Source organism: Podarcis gaigeae (assembly GCF_964106915.1).
Source record: "Podarcis gaigeae genome assembly, chromosome: 7".
NCBI classification, from domain to species: Eukaryota; Metazoa; Chordata; class Lepidosauria; order Squamata; family Lacertidae; genus Podarcis; species Podarcis gaigeae.
Genome location: NC_139683.1, coordinates 65,500,648 through 65,518,650, shown reverse-complemented (window position 1 = coordinate 65,518,650; position 18,003 = coordinate 65,500,648). Strand labels below are relative to the sequence as shown.

The 18,003-nt window shown below is 46.1% G+C and overlaps 1 protein-coding gene across 2 annotated transcripts in view; it reads right to left on the bottom strand.

Moving 5' to 3' along the window:
* DUSP22 (dual specificity phosphatase 22) overlaps positions 1-18,003 on the bottom strand; it is a gene marked incomplete at its 5' end in the record, with an annotated part of 72,545 nt that overhangs the window by 27,502 nt on the left and 27,040 nt on the right. Inside the window, 2 exons of one of the 2 annotated variants that reach the window (XM_083747397.1) lie at positions 6,033-6,066; positions 11,936-12,373. In XM_083747397.1, coding sequence (XP_083603523.1) covers positions 6,033-6,066; positions 11,936-11,956 — 55 coding nt within the window. Of the gene's footprint in view, positions 1-6,032; positions 6,067-11,935; positions 12,374-18,003 lie in introns of those variants that run through there. The other variant, XM_083747396.1, reaches the window with a different exon arrangement.

Here is an 18,003-nt window from a genome sequence, read left to right as displayed (position 1 = left end):
AAAAGCACATCAAAGTGCAAGTAGATAAATAGGTACCACTCAGGCGGGAAAGTAAACGCCGTTTCCGTGCGCTGCTCTGGTTCGCCAGAAGCGGCTTAGTCATGCTGGCCACATGACCTGGAAGCTGTACGCCGGCTCACTCGGCCAATAAAGCGAGATGAGTGCCGCAACCCCAGAGTCAGCCATAACCGGACCTAATGGTCCGGAGTCCCTTTACCTTTAAAGGGAAGAAAGGTATTGCTAGCCTCCTATATACCGTACCATAAAACGACACCCAAAATACATGCATTGAAGATTTCCTGCAGGAAAGAATTCATGGGCAATAAGACTATCAGTGGCTACTAACCCTGTTGGATACCTCTACTGTTTGGACACAGATGCTTCTGAAAACCATTTGCTGGGAACGAAGAGAGTCCTCCTCGTTGTTTTTTTAAATATATATTTTAGTAAAGATTTCTTGGTTTACAAAAGTATGTGCAATGTCCCTTTTTCCAACTTACATTTTCTACAGATCAGTTTCATTTGTTGAGACATTTGTGTTACATTAGGACGAAAAGGGGGAAAGAGGTGGAGGGGGGACTGTTGATTGGGGGTGGTGTCCGGTGGCAATGCTTGTGTTCTACTTAGTGTATGTGTGAGGCTTTGTGTCAGTGTCACTTGAGCGAGTTCTCTTTACTATTCGCTTGTATTCCTTTGGTGGTGAAAGCGGCTGGCCTAGGGTGTGGTTGGTTGTCTTTGATTGGGTCTAGTGAAATCTGCTTTTGTGTGTGAGTGGGGTGTGGATCAGGTTAGCCAGACTGATTTGAATGCTGTCGGCGGGTTCTTGTCATTATCTTGTTGGGCTGTGTATGTGATAAAGGGAAACCAAAGCAGAGTGAAGGCGTCTTCTTCTATTTGTCCCCGTGTCAGTTTCAGTTTGTTGGCGAGTTTTCCCCATACTATTTGGTACCATTGGTCTATGCTTACTCCTGACAGGTCTCTCCAGTGTCTAGCTATGATGCTTCTGGCAGATGAGAGTAGGTGGTTTATGAGCTCTTTGTGTTATGAGTGGGCATTATTGTCTTGGAAGATGTTGAATAGGGCCAGTTCTGGGGTGACTTCTAACACTTGCTTAGTTATTTTACATATTTCTTGTATGAATGATGTCCAGAAGAGTTGGATTTTGGGACATTCCCACCACATGTGGAGGTATATGCCTGAGAGTCCTCATTGCAATAACAACAACAACAACAACAACAACAATAATAATAATAATAATAATAATAATAATATTGTGGGCTTCGCTGCTGGACTAGATGGGCCACTGATCCAACAGGACCTTATGTTCTTATTTATTCATTTATTTGTATATTTTCTTACACTTGTACCATACCTTTCTTCTGCATGGAAACCCAAGTCAACATACACATAGGCTCTAAATGGTGGTGACCCACTGAGGCACTGACCAGACCAAGGCCTGGTGACCTTCAGCAAGGCAGTGACCTCATGTGCTTGCATACCATACCCGGAAATCTACAAATCTTGCCTAGGTTCTAGCGACACTCAACATTTGAAGTACACATTGGTGTTTTGAGTAGATGTATGCTCCTCTCCTACCTAGCAAATATCAACTTTGGATTTGTGGGCAGCTTGGATTTACAGTCTATGGAAAGCACAGATAGAACCATGGCTTGGTTGTAGGGCATGTGCTTTGCATGCTCCCAAGGACCCATGTTCAACTCCCGGCTCCTGTAGGCAGGGCTCTGAAAGACTCCTGTCTGAATGCAACCAAGAAGAGCTATCATCAGTCAGCACAGAGTCTAGACTGTGTAGACTGTTCTGAGCTAGATGGGAAATGCTCTGACTCAGTAAGGCGCTGGCAGGTTTTTAATGTAACAAAGCTTTGTTTTGTTTTGTTGCTGTGTTATTTGGTGGCCTTGAGGTAGGTGGAGGAGCATGTTATGAGTAGATTCCAGCTTCATGTGGAGAGACCAGAAGAAACCAACTCTCTCATCTTTCTACCCCTTTAGATATCTTCAAATATCTAAAGAGCTGTCACACATAGGATGGAGCAAGCTTGCTTTCTCCTGGTCCCAAACCAATGGATCCAAGTTACAAGGAAAGAGATTGTGACTAAACAACAGGAAGAACTTTCTGACGATAAGAGCTGGTTGCCACATCTTGGAGGGGAGCGCCACCAGTGACAGGGTCTTTTCCCCCTCATGGTGCCCTGACTATAGAACGCCCTCCCCAAACACGTTCACTCGAGGCCTACTTTGTTTTGAAGTTTTGTGACTTATATACATGCTACAGAATATGCCATTTTTACATCTCATAGAATAAATTTTAGAACATTTATCCATTCAAGATTTCCCTAATGTCAGTTGGACACTGCCTAAGGATAAACGTGATCCAGACTTGAAGTATCAGTAATTCCAGTGGAACATTGAGGGAGCCAATAGCTGGGGTGAGGAGTTGCGAGCTTCAAATGCACTAGTCTGTTCCTTCCAAACAAGAAAACCGTAAAAACCATGGCAGTTAAAAAGGGGCCTTTCAAATGTAGCCATCTTACATTTTAAGTCCAGAACAACCAAGACAAGAGGAGAGAGTTATTTAGAAATTGGCCTGTGGCTTTCCACTTAGCATGCCGAAACACAACCAATTGTAGATCTTATTGCTGAATTGGGAAGAGTTCCCAGCAGTCGTCCTGGTGAACTAACGGGCAGCTTGCTGAAGGATTAAACTGCCGCAGCTTAACCACCAGCATTTATATATCGCCTCCATAGAAACAGTGGACAACACTTCACAGGCCAACTGATGCAGCAGCCAGCAGAGGTTGCAAGTCAGAAAAGCTGCACAGCTCGAAGTCGGTGGTTAAGTGCTGACTCACTCTGCAATATCAGCCAGCTTCTCTTTGCCTCGACTCAATCACAGAGGGAGAAATCTAAAAAGAACCAAATTGGGAAACAGATACCAGGTCTCGGTTTCGCCGCACTGGGTGTATTCAACCTTTAGCCACCAAGGTCTCGGTGTTACAGCCGACGAACCTCAGATCAGTTTGTACGTTTGTTTCTCACAAACGCAAAACCACACCACCGTGTTATTTAATCCACATTTACTTACCTTCTTCCCATGTTCACCAGTTTTATTCTTTATCCACCATTTAATCGTTTATTTACATTGACCAAATGACACATTTTTGTCAACTGCCAAAGCACTGAACCAATAAAGGGGCTAAGCTTTTAGTCAAACCTGATAAAAACATAGTGCTGTCAAGGTTACACAACTAAGCCTCTTTGGTTTGAGGCCTGTTTTTGGAACTGTAGAACGATCCTTTTCAGGTATGAACTTAAGCAGTGCTACTCTCCCAAGGTGTGGCTTGGGATGCAGTTGGCAACAGTGTCTAACCCTGCCATTTCTTCCTTGCCGCCCATCCAGACTTTAGGTAAAGGTAAAGGGACAATTAAGTCCAGTCGCGAACGACTCTGGGGTTGCGGCGCTCATCTCGCTTTACAGGCCAAGGGAGCCAGTGTTTGTCCGCTTCTGCAGACAGTTTTTCCAGGTCATGTGGCCAGCATGACCTGGAAAAACTGAGAGAAGTGAAGAGAAGAGAAACCAGAGAAGTACATGGAAACACCATTTACGTTACCTTCCCGCCAGAGCGGTACCTATTTATCTACTTACACTTTGCCGTGCTTTCAAACTGCTAGGTTGGCAGGAGCTGGGACCAAACAACAGGAGCTCACCCCGTTGCGGGGATTCGAACCGCCGACCTTTCGATCGGCAAGCCCAAGCTGCACAGTGGTTTAACCCATAGCACCACCCGCGCCATCCGGTCTTTACCTGTTTGAAAATGCCATTACTCTGCCACGAGGCTGAAACTGTACCATGGCCCAATGTAACTTTAGAGCAAAAAAGAAGTACTGTACTGTATGTCGACATAGGATTTGCCATCGTCATCTCGTTTTCCCTTAAAATGATTGTGGGCAGAGGTGAAAAGGGAAAGCCTCTCAATCCCTCACTTTTAAAAATTAAAATCTCTACTGACGCACAGTCTGGCACTGGTGTTGGTGCAAATATTCCAACATTAGTCACATGTCATACTAAACTACATGAATTGCATGAACAAATCTGGGAAAGGAGGCTGGAAGTTTACCATTACATCTAAATTTAAACTGAGCTTAATCTGAATAATGGATTATTGAATAGTTTAATGAAACAAGCCAACTCCGTAAACTGCAATCTGAAGTTGGTTTGTTTCAGGAAACTGGAGTCAAGTCTTGCCACAGTTTGTTGAAGTTTGGCCAATACATAAACTGTGGTTAATTGAAAACAGAAGTAAAAACTTCCAAACTTCTGCACTGCAGGGGGTTGGGCAAGATGACCCTTGGGTTCCCTTCCACTCTACAGTTCTATGATCCTTACAGATCATGCTTGAGCTATGTGGCCCATGCAGGGGAGAGGGTGGCGCTGTGGTCTAAACCACTGAGCCTCTTGGGCTTGCCGATCGGAAGGTCAGCGGTTCGAATCCCTGCAACGGGGTGAGCTCCCATTGCTCTCTCCCAGCTCCTGCCAACCTAGCTGTTCGAAAGCACACCAGTTCAAGTAGATAAATAGGTACCACTGCAGCAGGAATGTAAACGGCATTTCCACGCACTCTAGCACTTGTCATGGTGACCCGTTGCGCCAGAAGCAGTTTAATCCTGCTGGCCACATGACCCAGAAAGCTGTCTGTGGACAAGCGCCGGCTCCCTCAGCCTGAAAGCGAGATGAGCGCCACAACTTCATAGTCGCCTTTGACAGGACTTAACCATCCAGGAGTCCCTTACCTTATACTTCTGTGGCACCAGATGCTGAGCTTGCCCCTAGAGTACCATTTCACATACTACTATGTCTCAGACTTACAGCATGGGCCTCATTCATCAATTCCTCAGCTAATGTCTACAAAGGCTGTGTTGAGCTGAGGAAAGCAGGGTAGCTGAAGACCAAAATGAGTAGGTAGCAGTGATGGAACAGATGTGGGGAACTCTCTTTCCTGCAGCTCCCTCTCTTCAGGCAATGGGAACTAGCATCAGACTTACCACTCAGCAAAGCTTCTTCATATTATTCTGTGAGAACCTGCTGAACTCTGTCCCATGACCATTTTTATTTTCTTTAATTGGGCAAACCCGAATTTGCCTTCCTCAGATTTTGGAGTGTGCACCATGCTAGCTTCAAATACAAGACTCTATGGGCTGTGGCAATGTACTCTGCACCAAAGGGGAAGGAGTAGGCAGATACCCCACTTGAAAGCTTAGTGGTGATGATCACAAAACCAGACAGGTTTAGGTAGAGACTTGTGTCTCTTTCACATAAGCAACTGTAGGCCAGGGGCAAGAAGAAGAAGAAGAGTTTGGATTTGATATCCCACTTTATCACTACCCTAAGGAGTCTCAAAGCGGCTAACATTCTCCTTTCCCTTCCACCCCCACAACAAACACTCTGTGAGGTGAGTGAGGCTGAAAGACTTCAGAGAGAAGTGTGACTGGCCCAAGGTCACCCAGCAGCTGCATGTGGAGGAGCGGAGACGCGAACCTAGTTCCCCAGATTACGAATCCACCGCTCTTAACCACCACACCACACTGGCTGTCAAGGAACCTGTGGTTTTTGATGGCTTTTATTAGAATACAATTCCCATCAGCCATGACATCAGCCAAGGTAGCTCGGCCTGATGGTTAGTCCAACAGTAACAGGAGGTTCACAGGTTTCCTACTCCTGCCTTAGAAGAACCATCCAAAGTTTGGGAGAGACAAAGTAAAAGTAAAATTCCTGACATTCCTGTTCAGCCTTTTTTTAGGAAGCCCTCCCCCCCCCCCAAATAGTGATACGATACATCCAGGTTTTCCCTGACATTTTGCCAATTCAGCAAATCCCCCCATGCCATTTTTACACCCAAAAACCAGGACATGCCAGGAATTTTCCTGACGTATGGCAAGCTGTCACACACAGAGAGACACAAAGTTTGGAAGCAAAATGTGGTTGGGCACTATGACTGCTAATGACACTGAACTTACCTTTAAAATTTCCAAGGAACAAGCCAGGAAGAATCTGTGAGACAGAAAGAAATATAATATCAAATGTACATCTCTTGTGGTAACATGATCTGACGCAGTTCAATTTGCATACAGAATGGAACATAACACTGTTTATATCTGCAGAGTCTGGCAACATGGTAAGGGCAGCGTGTTTTTCCTTCCAATCTTCCCCACTTCACTTTGAAGCTTTTTTCTTTTTAGTTTCAGGGTCCCGTAGCTTAACAGCAGTTTAATAAAGGCGGGAGGGGACCAGTAAAAGAAACCTAAACCACTATTTCTCAAACTCGCATCTCCAGGGATTTTTTGGGATTACAATTCCCATCATCCCTGACCACTGGTCCTGCTAGCTAGGGATGATGGAAGTTGTAGTTTGAAAACAGCTAGGAAACCCTGCTCTAAACTAAGAATCTATCACTCATTTTACACCAAAAATACTGTAACTTTACTTAAATCAGTAATGGGAATGGCTTGATTTGAAGCTATCTCTGAACTCAGGGCTGGTCCTCAATTGTCCCTTAGATGGTTTCTGACTTCTTTTGAAGTGTCCTGAACTTAATGACATTACATCTTGATACAGTGATACCTTAGGTTAAGTACTTCATTCGTTCCGGAGGTCCGTTCTTAACCTGAAACTGTTTTTAACCTGAAGCACCACTTTAGCTAATGGGGCCTCCTGCTGCCACTGCACCACCGCAGTGCTTCTCATCCTAAAGCAAAGTTCTTAACCCGAGGTACTATTTCTGGGTTAGCGGACTCTGTAACCTGAAGCGTATGTAACCTGAAGCGTATGTAACCTGAGGTACCACTGTATAAAGTTGTAGCCATTGGTTTATGTGTCCTTCAGCATGGGTCTTCATCACCATCCACAATCTATCTCTTACACATTTAGAATTAGAGGAAGGAGCAGACACTGGCAGTCCAAGGACCATATCTGAACCTTGAGGGTTTCACTAGGTCTCTATTTAGAAACTTAAGAGGCAAAAGACATGAGGAGATTGTGGCTGTGGAAACAGGACTGGAGATTATGGGAGACGGGGCAACTCTCCATGCCCTCTTCATTATATGGCCATCATATATATTGATAGCCAGAAATTTTGGGGTGGACTATGTGTATCCATGGTATGATTTTCAGCCCAGATCTGCTATTAGCTCCCAGCTACGTGGTATCTGCTGGACAAGGGGAGCTATTTGTGTACGGTGGCTTTTGTGGCAAGGGATCTCCAGCCCTCCCACCATTTTGTAGAGGTGAGGAGGGCACCAAGAGGGTTTGAAGTAACAACCACATGCAAACGAACAGCTCCTGGCCTATAAAGCAGCTCCAATGTCAGATTAGGGTGGTTTTGGTTTGCCCTATTTAAATAGCTGCCAGGGAAGGAGGACACAGAGAGAGAGAGAGAACGCACAGCATGTGAAAGAGGAGAAGCTGGTTAAATCTTCTGCCCCATGCTGCAGCTCTGATGAATATATCCCTCCCCTAAGGTGCCATGGCCATTAGTAGCATCCCCCATATGACTAAATGGGTCACTCGAAGCCGCTTGACAGCCAGGGCTGACCAGTACCTCATTTTCTATCATTCCCAAGTCCTGAACGAAATCCAAACTCAAAGCAAGCAAATGCAAAAGACTGTAAGGCACATGGATTGAGCGTGGCAAGAGGTTATATATCAAAAGCCTGCCAGCTTGAACAAATAATGTGCTCAAGATTTATCCGGCCTCTCATACTCTTTGGCAGACCAGCCTTCTTGTGACAATGACACAGAAAGGGGGGGGGCAGGAAACTTGCTCATCGTTTTAGGAATGTACACAGGCTGATTATCAGAGGTATGACAATGGCAAGGAACATGCAACTTGACATTTTTTTTTAAATAGGCCAGCACCAAGAGGCACATGCCAGTTAAAGTCACAGGAAGCTTTTCCACGCCCTGTTTCACCAGAGAACCATGACAGACAGAACAATGCAAGCCTCGTACATTGCTTGCCTCTGTCTGAAGGGACCTGCAGGTACTACATGACCAGCATATGTGTCAAGTCATAGTCCACATGTGTGGACTAGGGTGCCATTCCCTTTTCCCACCACAGTTGCCATTCCTCTCACCACAACACTTCTTAGGGCAGGCGGGCCTTTGCACAAGGACCAGGCCGCATCACAGTCCTGAGGGATCATTCAACCAGTAGAGGATGAGACTCTTAATCTCATGTTGGGTGAAAGATTCAGGCATTGCAGTTATGCTAGATGATCCTCGTGGTCTCTTCCAACTCTACAATTCTACAGCCATGATAAATGAGGCTGCACTCTCGTTAATATCCCTGACCATTGGCCATGCTGGCTACGACTGATGGGAACTGAAGTCCAACAACATCTGGAGTGTCTCAATTTTCCTGTTCACGATCTATATTCTTATAGATTTGGAGGAGACCCCCCAAACCCTAGAAATTAAGAAATTGAAGGATTTTAATTATTTGAGGTGTGAAGAGAGAAACAAACTGCAGATGAATTCCTGGGCTAGCCTGTGCAAAATGACCTGACCAAGCTAGGGCCATTAAGACCAAGCTAGGGCCATTAAGAAACAAATTAGGGCCATTGAGGGCCATGGGCAATGCAAGAGAACTGTCCTTCCCCCTCTCCCCACCTGAGGAGGGGACAGAGACAGGGGTTGGAAGGTTGCCAAGGTAACTGGGTCTGAGGTGAAAGGAAAAGTCTTGAGCAATGATTGCTGGGGGAAAGAAGAGGGAAGGAAGACTAGGATCCATCTTGGGCAGGCTGGCTGCTGGCTGGCTGGCTTGAAATGACCATGCTGTAAGATCTGGACTCCCTCCTTGCAGACTGAAGGTGTAAATAGGTGAATAAACCATATTTCTTAAAGCTGCAACAGTCTCCGCTGTGTCTGGAACCCCATGGGCTCTTGCCACCGCTCGGCAGACAGAGGGGGACGCACCCAACTTTTGTAACAATATCATGGCACATCAGATCCCAGAGGAGAGAATTACGGTTCAGCAGTAAAGCACAAGCTTTCTATTCCAAAGGTGCCAAGGTCAATCCCTCACAACTCCAAGAAGGGCCGGAAGAGACTCCTGCGTGAACCCCTGGAAACCTTGCTACTGGTTCCATGTGGACAAGAGCAGTGGTCTGACTCGGAACAAAGCATCTTCGATGACTTGCCAAAGTTACTGAGGCAGATCCCCGCCCCCAGGGAGCTTACAAGATGAAACAGACAGTGGGGGGAAACCGAAGGCGCAAAGGGTGGGAGAGACCACAGTGTGTGAGAGGAAGAATGTGAGCAAATGCTGCCGATTCCGCTTCAGGGAGGTTCCAGCAGCAGGCGAGCGACTGAACGCAGCATTATAGACGGGTCAGGCAATGGGCAGGAGCAAACAATAGCCAGATGATCCAATTGTGGCAACAGCAGCTGTCAGCAATCTCTGGGGGTTGCCTTTTGTCAGAAACATTAAGGAAGCGAGTAAGCCTGTCTGGCTTACGAACAAAGGGCTGCGGTGTTTTTGGAAAAATTCAAGTAATCCACTGCTGGCCGATTTCTCTTGCCTACACCATACATGGTTACGGGAAAAGGCTACACTCCGTTTACCAACTAAGGGCATTGATACCAACAGGCCTGGTCATCTCCAGGGGTGCGTGGCTTTGCAGTTAGCCTCTGAGCTTCTTGCGACAAGTCATTACAGCCCCATCACGGTAATTACGGATGAAAAAGATGGCCAAAAGCAGCTCGCAAGCCCACTCACTCAGCAGCCGCTTCCTCTTCTAATTGCACACTTATGACCCCAGCTACAGCCAAACTTGCCTGCTGCTGTTGGGGCCAAGATCTAGCCCGGTAAATCAAAGTACAAGGTGGGTGGGACTCTTCATGGGCACGCCCACCTTTCCTACTTAGCCCCGCCCACACACTTGGCCAGAGGATCCTATCAATCTATGCGAAGGAAGCCTTTTATGTAAGCTGCATTAAAGGCCATCTCCAAGTACCTTAAATAATAATAAGAGAATTAGAGCCCTAAACCATCTTACACGGATGCTTCATTGTGATGGATAGGACTTCCACTTCCACTATGTTCTAAGTAACTCCAGCAGAGTAGTAGACAATATGCTTTGTACAGAAACAGCCCCAGATTCAAACCCTAGTATCTCCAGAAATGGCCGGGAAATATTCATGTCAGGAACACTGGAAAGCCACTGCCTTTGGGTCCCTAGATGTTGCTGGACTACAACTCCCACCATTCCTAGCCAACCTGGCCAATGGTCAGAGATGGTGGAAGTTGCAGTTCAAGAACATCTGGGAACCCAAGGTGAGAAAGGCTGGTGTAGATAATACGAAGCAGGGTAGACCGATGATCTGACTTAGAACAATAAAATTGTAGCATTGGAAGGGACCACAAGAGTCATGCAGGAATCTTTTGCCCAGCATGAGGCTCAAACCCACGACCCTGAGATTAAGAGCCTCCTACTCGACCAACTGAGCTCCTGATATAAGGCAGCTTCCTTTGTCCTCCTTTTTATTAAGAGAGACATCATAGTGTATCAGGAGGTGGGCATGAAGCATTTCATCCAACTTCTTGTCAGGCAGACATAGCCAAGTCTGGCCAAAGTGTTCTGCTTCTTTCCTCTTCTCCCACGTTGAAACTATCCACCTTCCTTTTTTCAGCCTCTCACTTTGAAATACGGGCATCACTCCTTGGTAAACTGTGGCATCAGGAAGCCATGGGTAGCAGCACCAAGCCATCACACACTGAACGCCACCAACTTCCAACACAATACGTATCAGCGGGGGCAGCTGGGATGCACACACATGCAAACCTCCAGCCCGTGTGGAAATGTGCAAGCCCAGGATCTCATCATCATTACTTTTTTTAATATAAACCAAGGATGGGGAATCTGTGACCCTCCAGCTCCCATCAATCCTGACCACTGGCCAAATGCTAGTCCATTCCTGCATTGCAGGGGGTTGGACGGGATGATCTTTCCAGCTCTACAATTCTATGATTCTATACTGTAAAGCTAACACCACCCTTCTTATGGCCAAAGGAGAAGGCGACTGCAAGAGGCTCCTCTCGCGATTTAAAGAGCATGCACGAGCTGGCCGAGGAGGAACCCAGCTGCAAGTTCTTCGACTAACCGGAGCGTTTCCGCCTGCCTATGCAAAAGACATAAGGCGCCTCCAGGAAACGAGCCGTGAAAATAGCACACTATGTGCGGTGGTGGTGGAGGAGGAGGAGGTTGATGGTGGCAAGGCTGGCGCAGATCCAGCCACGCGAATTATGAGGCGTTTGCTTCCCCCACTATTGGGGACTCGAGGTGAGAGGCAAGGCACGAGCTTGCCCAACTGTGTAAGGCTTCTGTCCTACACAGGCTCACAAAAGCTGCCTACGCACATGATGATGCGTGTGCCCAGAAGGAAGTCCCGCTGGCACCTTACCCTCTCCTCCCCAGCAGCAAACAAACTTGCAGCCTCAAGTCTCAGAGATTGACCTCGATGCGGCTTACTTCCGAGTAAACAACCGGGGGCGGGGGAGGTCGGGATGCACGTGCGGACGGCACTGGCCCCACCCGCGCGGGGGGGGGGCAGAGAGGGGGCAAACCCAGCCTCCCATTTCTTCAAGCGCCTTCGTTTGCCTGCCAGCCAGCCACCACCACCACCACCGCAAAAGCAGTCGCTTGTTGCCATTCAGTATCCAGAAAGTTCCCCTTAAAGGAAGCGTCGCTTTTAACGCCCTATTTCCCACGGATCAAAACAAGCATCGAGTGGGTGGCTTAGTTTGGGCTGGAATCCTCTCTATTTGTTTCTTCACTGGATCGTTTCTGAAACCTCGCGCGCGAACGCATTTAAAAAAAAAAAAACAACCCAGAACCAAAACAAAATAAGCAGCGTTTTTTACCTTGTTCATCCCATTCCCCATGGCTCTAAGCGGTCTGAAACTTTAGCACCAGAGACTGGAAGCAGCCCAGTTGGTGGGACGCCGCAAATAATAAAATAAAATAAAAATGCGCGATGGGCAGAGGAGGAAGTATTTACTCCGTGGTGAATGGGAAATTGGGTAAACGGGGTGGTTGTGTTGTTATTTTGCTGCGCAGCTCGCCAGCATCTCCCCCCCCCCCCCGCCCGCAAAACTGTCTGCCAGCCCGGGACTTTCCTCCTAGGCGTCTTATGATCGGAGGTTTTTCCGCCCGGCCGCCCCTGGACTCGGCTGGAATCGGAGAAGCAGCTCAGCTTGAACTAGTTGCGAGGTCGCCCTTGCCAGGAATTGCGTCTAGCTCCGGCCCTCCTTGCCTTCAACCACTCCCACGTGCGGTTGAAATCCAGGCGCCGAGCGAGCTTCCCCCCCATCTCGCCGACAGCGACTCTGGGGCTCGTAGTTTTCACGCTAACCCAGCGCCGGGCTAAGCCGCGGCTCGAAGACTACAACTCCCGGCATGCGCTGCGCCAAGCACGGGCTCCGCCCTTTCGCACGCGTAGCGGAGCGTGAGCTTTCATTCCTGGAAGGATGAGTAAGCGGCGTCTGGGGCTTCTAGGCGAACTGTGGGCGTGGACGTTCAGTTTCTGAGCAGGGGCAGCCCAATTCCGCGACTTATTTCTCTTGCATATAAAATATTTCTATTTTTTGCCGTTCATGCAAATCAGCACTTTGTCAGAAAAGAGTTCAAGCCCTCGTTACAGGATCTTTTTTTTGCTTCCAGTAAATGGCTACATTGGAACATTGTTTACCACGACGTGTATTTCGATGTTCCAGTTATAGCAAAGTTTTCGGACGCTGGAGATAAGCAGGAGTTGTTTTGTGGGCGTGTCGAAGGTAGTGTTATCGGCTGTGGTGTGTGCCGTGTTTTCATCCCATCCGTTTTTGCAAATTCGGCCTCCATCCATTGCCCTCAAAACCCCTGTGGTTGTTTTTTACCAGAAGCCAGCCTGGGGATTTCTGCATTCAGTTTTTAATCCATCACAACCTACTCAGCTTTAGTGCAATGGAATCCTATGCATGTTTACACCCACTTAAATTGTTGTTGTTGTTTAGTCGTTTAGTCGTGTCCGACTCTTCGTGACCCCATGGACCAGAGCACACCAGGCACTCCTGTTTTCCACTGCCTCCCGCAGTTTGGTACCCAGTTAAATACTCCCTTTAAAAAAGAAAAGAGAAGTGGAGCTTAAATGTAAAGGTAATGGGACCCCTGACCATTAGGTCCAGACGTGGCCAACTCTGAGGTTGCGGTGCTCATCTCACTTTATTGGCCGAGGGAGCCGGTGTACAGCTTCCAGGTCATGTGGCCAGTTTACCTTCCCGCCGGAGCGATACCTATTTATCTACTTGCACTTTGACGTGCTTTCGAACTGCTCCATTGGCAGCAGCAGGGACCGAGCAACAGGGAGCTCACCGTGTTGCAGGGATTCGAACTGCCGACCTTCTGATTGGCAAGTCCTAGGCTCTGTGGTTTAACCCACAGCCCAGGTAAAAGGGTCATAGAGCTACAAGCTTTAAGAACTTTTTGTGTCTCCTACAATAGCTAATGGTTTTCTGGTGCTTTGGGACCTAAAAAGTTAGAGAAACAAGCTTGAAACAGCTGCACGTTAAAAAAAAAGAATAAATTTAAAACCCAAATATAGTTTACAGCAGGGGTGCGGAACCTGTGACTCTCCAGATGTTGTTGAACTACAACTCTCATCATCCCTGTCTGTTGGCCATGCTGACTGGGGCTGATGGGAGTTGGAGTGCGGCAGCTGGAGAGCCAAAACTTTATGGAACTGCACTATTTAAAAGCCATTCTTATAGTTGACAAGCCTTTTTGTTTAGAAGCATCTGCAGTTGCTAGTAACTTAAACAGACCACACCTCCTCCCTATCCTTTATTCTGTTTGCAATAGCCTGTTAGAACATTGATGAAAGGGACCAGGAATCAACATACCAGCAAAGTATGACACTGGTCTGACAGGTCACAAGCAGATTCCACTCCGACGGAGCAAAGTCACCTATGGTCAGGCTTGGAACTGTGTTTGGAAAACTGGAATGGTTTTCCCCAAAACTTGGTTTATTCTGAGACAAGCTGGATCTAATGGCATCCCTGTGAATATATACCTCGTTGAAATTACATATCTTCTCACTCCTGCTTGTTTGCCAGAAGACAGAATAACAGAGTTAAAAGTCAACTCCAAGTGCAGTGTTGGAAATCCAGGACATTAGTGGTGCTATGGAAAAATGCATATATCCCTGTGCAGCTGATTCACAGATATAGCAGGGGGCCTGTTACCTTAATGGAGGATACCTCCCACCATTACTGAAGCAACAAGGGAGTTAGAGAGAGAAAGGAATGACTTGACCCCCTTTTCCAGCTTTGATTCACATCCAAGCCAGAGAATAATTTATAGGGCTGGAATGTTTGTCTTGCAAGCTTTATAATCTGCTAAGATTCCTTTTTTGAAGCCAGGAAATAAGATTCATAGCATCTCAAGAGGAATCCTGCTCATATTCCATCAAAGAAATAGGACATAATTAAGATGTTACTCCAATACAGTGGTACCTTGGGTTACAGATGCTTCAGGTTACAAACTCCGCTAACCCAGAAATAGTACCTCTGGTTAAGAACTTTGCTTCATGATGAGAACAGAAATCGCGCTCAGGCAGCGTGGCAGCAGCGGGAGGCAAAGTGGTGCTTCAGGTTAAGAACAGTTTCAGGTTAAGAACGGATCTCCAGAACGAATTAAGTTCTTAACCCGAGGTACCACTGTATTAGGTGCTAATTTATCATGTTTGTATCTCCAAGCTGTATTGTTTCATTTAGGCTTTGAGACAATTGGCTGCACAATGAGCTTCTGCTAGAATTTTCACATCAAAATCCCAAGGACTCTTACAACTGCAGCATGTATATAGTTCAGTGGGCACTCATGATTGTGATAGTATGGAGAAAATAGATATCTTGGACCAGGGGTCTGGATTTTGTACATTAAAAAACCCACTCAGGAAGCCCTATGGTCATTCCGATTTAATGCCATATACTAAATGAGCCACACTTCTCTCCCAGCCCAAAGGGATGGCTGGGATTAGGTACAGCCCACCAGGCAAAATAGTGTCATCCTTCAGTAATCTGTCATACAGTGATAAGAATAAGGCATTCCTCCAGCAACACAAAAGGGCATTGTAGCTAATTTTGCACAGCTGAGAATAATGGAAATAAAAAGCCAAAAATACTTTGTTGGTTAACTTCCATATCTTTTGCTTGTATGTGTATGCCTATTTATAGCAAGGAAAGGGACCAGGTGACTTTCCTGATGTAGTTGGACCACAGCTATCATCACCCCTGGCTGAGGCCAAAGGTAGCTAGAGTTCAGCAACATCTGGAAAACCACAGGTTCATTACCCCATTCTCAAAAGCCCAAGTCCCTTAAAAAATGAAGAATACTCAGGGTTCCCTTTTGCAATCTGAAGGATAGTTCTGCACGTTATTGGCCTTTGTTCAAATGCAGCAAAGGTCCTAACCAGATGCAGGAAAGGGTAGTACTAGAATGACACTTGTTGCAAATCTCTGCCTTCATAAATTGGGCAGAAGGAAAAAGGAAGGTCGGTCAAGCCCGGGACCTGTTGAAGGAGGAAGGGCGCCTTCATCCCATTGTTATTGTGACTGTATAGACGGCATGGTCTGTGTGAAGTTCCCAAAGCTTCCTGTGGCCTACATTGTGGATGGGAAGTGACAGGCAAACAATGACACACTCCCACCTTTGGGACCACAAAATGCATAAACCTCAGCCAGTTCCTCTGTGTCCAGATTCTGTCATTGCATGGCACATTTCTACGAAATGGAAGCTGAATGGGCTGAATGGACGAGGGAGGTTTTTGTGCAACTGTCCTGCTTCATCCAAAAATTGATTTCAGGGTAGATAAAATAATTTAAAATCAAGAATTGCAAAATAAAGCATTACCAACAATCCCCTAAAGATAAGAGTTAAAAACCATTCAGTCAGCTAGAAATGCCCTAATGTAAAACGCTGAGGCAAAAGGGGTTTAATCTGATTCTGGAAATAATATGTTGTCAGTGCCAGATCTTACCTCAGAGCAGGCTATTATTATTATTATTATTATTATTATTATTATTATACCCCACCCATTTGAACCTCCATGATGCACTTCATCTAATGATGGAACATGAGGAAAGGAACCCAAAATATAATAGTCTTTGCCACAGCTTTCCACTGGAAACTGTCATCCTCAGCGAAGTCATTTCACTAGCAAACAAATCACTTGACCAAATATTTCTGTAAATAAAAGCAAGCAGCCACTCCAGGAAATTTCACAATATCCTTTTATATTATTGTTGTTGTTATTTCACCTGCTGTGATGGTTCCTTTATTTGTCACTGTCGCACAGAAAATGAAACTTATCTTAATCTGCTTGAATATCTGGGCAGTGCAGTAATGTAGAGAGACAATTTCATATTTAGGAGCTTTTCCACTGCTGAGTAATTTTACTGTTTAATATAAACTGATAGTATCTGGCCAAATATTCGGGGGGGGGGGGTAAGTCACTATAGAAATGAAGGTAGGTTTCCTGTGTTGGTTGGAGTATTTTGCCAAAATGTCTTGTCGTAGTTTCAGAGCTGAAACCATATCAAACCATTTTCAGAGTTTCACTGTTTCTTCTGGCGTCGTGAAGCAGGTGTGTTTCACCGGCTTAGTCAGCTGTGCATCTCAACATGATTTTCAGCACAGAACCAGTCAACAGTATCCTCTAACTCAAAATTGCATATACAGGAGGACGTCTCAAAATGTACGATGACAAAGTGACTTGTATTGCAAAGCTGGAAAGGCAAAAACTCACCATCCCCTAATTGGTGGTCTGAAGACCTTCTGCCCTTTCTACTTTTAAACATGTGGCTTATAATGATCCATATTTAGATACCTGTTTGGACATATGGACTGCATAAGTCCTGTTGGGTGCAATGAAGTTTAGGTAAAGGTAAAGGGACCTCTGACCATTAGGTCCAGTTGTGGCTGACTCTGGGGTTGCGGTGCTCATCTTGCTTTACTGGCCGAGGGAGCCGGCATACAGCTTCCGGGTCATGTGGCCAGCATGACTAAGCTGCTTCTGGAGAACCAGAGCAGCACACAGAAACGCTGTTTACCTTCCCGCTGCTTTCGAACTGCTAGGTTGGCAGGAGCAGGGACCGAGCAACAGGAGCTCACTCTGTTGGGGGGATTCGAACTGCCAACCTTCTGATCGGCAAGCCCTAGGCTCTGTGGTTTAACCCACAGCACCACTCGCGTCCCAATGCAGTGAGGTTTACTTCCAGGTAAATTAGTATATCAGGTTCTACAACATCTGGAAAGCCAAAGGTTTCCCACACATGAAGTATAGAATTGGAGTATGATTGTAACAGAAGTGTGTAGATACAAATACATATAGGCAACAATGAGTCCTGTGGCATCTTCAAGACTAAACAAATTTGTTATGCTATAAGCTTTCGTGGACATTTTATGCAACAATGTATTTGCTGTTGTGTGTGTTTTTACTTTTTCTTTGCCACAATATATTTGTTACTTTTTAAAGTGCTGCAAGACTCTTCCTTGTTTTTGCAACACAGCTCCCTCTCGATACAATATGTGCATTCCTCTGACTGTTTCCAAATGTGGTGGATGTTGACATTCATAGGTGTTAATAATCTCAGATGAGCTTCGTGGATTTGCTTCTATATTCCCACACCAGAGAATATTAACAAGCACATTATAAGAGGCTGCCAACCCCAAACTGCACATGAGTTACTCTTTGGCATTCATAGTTTGAAGTCCAACACAGGATGCATATTATGGTTTGTTCTCAGTGAACCAAATTACAGTTTAGTGGAACTACGTGAATGTGTGGCTCCCAGAGAGAAGCTTGCAGCCACTCTGCACCTCCCTGGTCCTTTATGTTCCTGCACCACACTGAGCTAAGCCAAGGTTTGGCTTAATGCAGGGATGGGGAACTTTT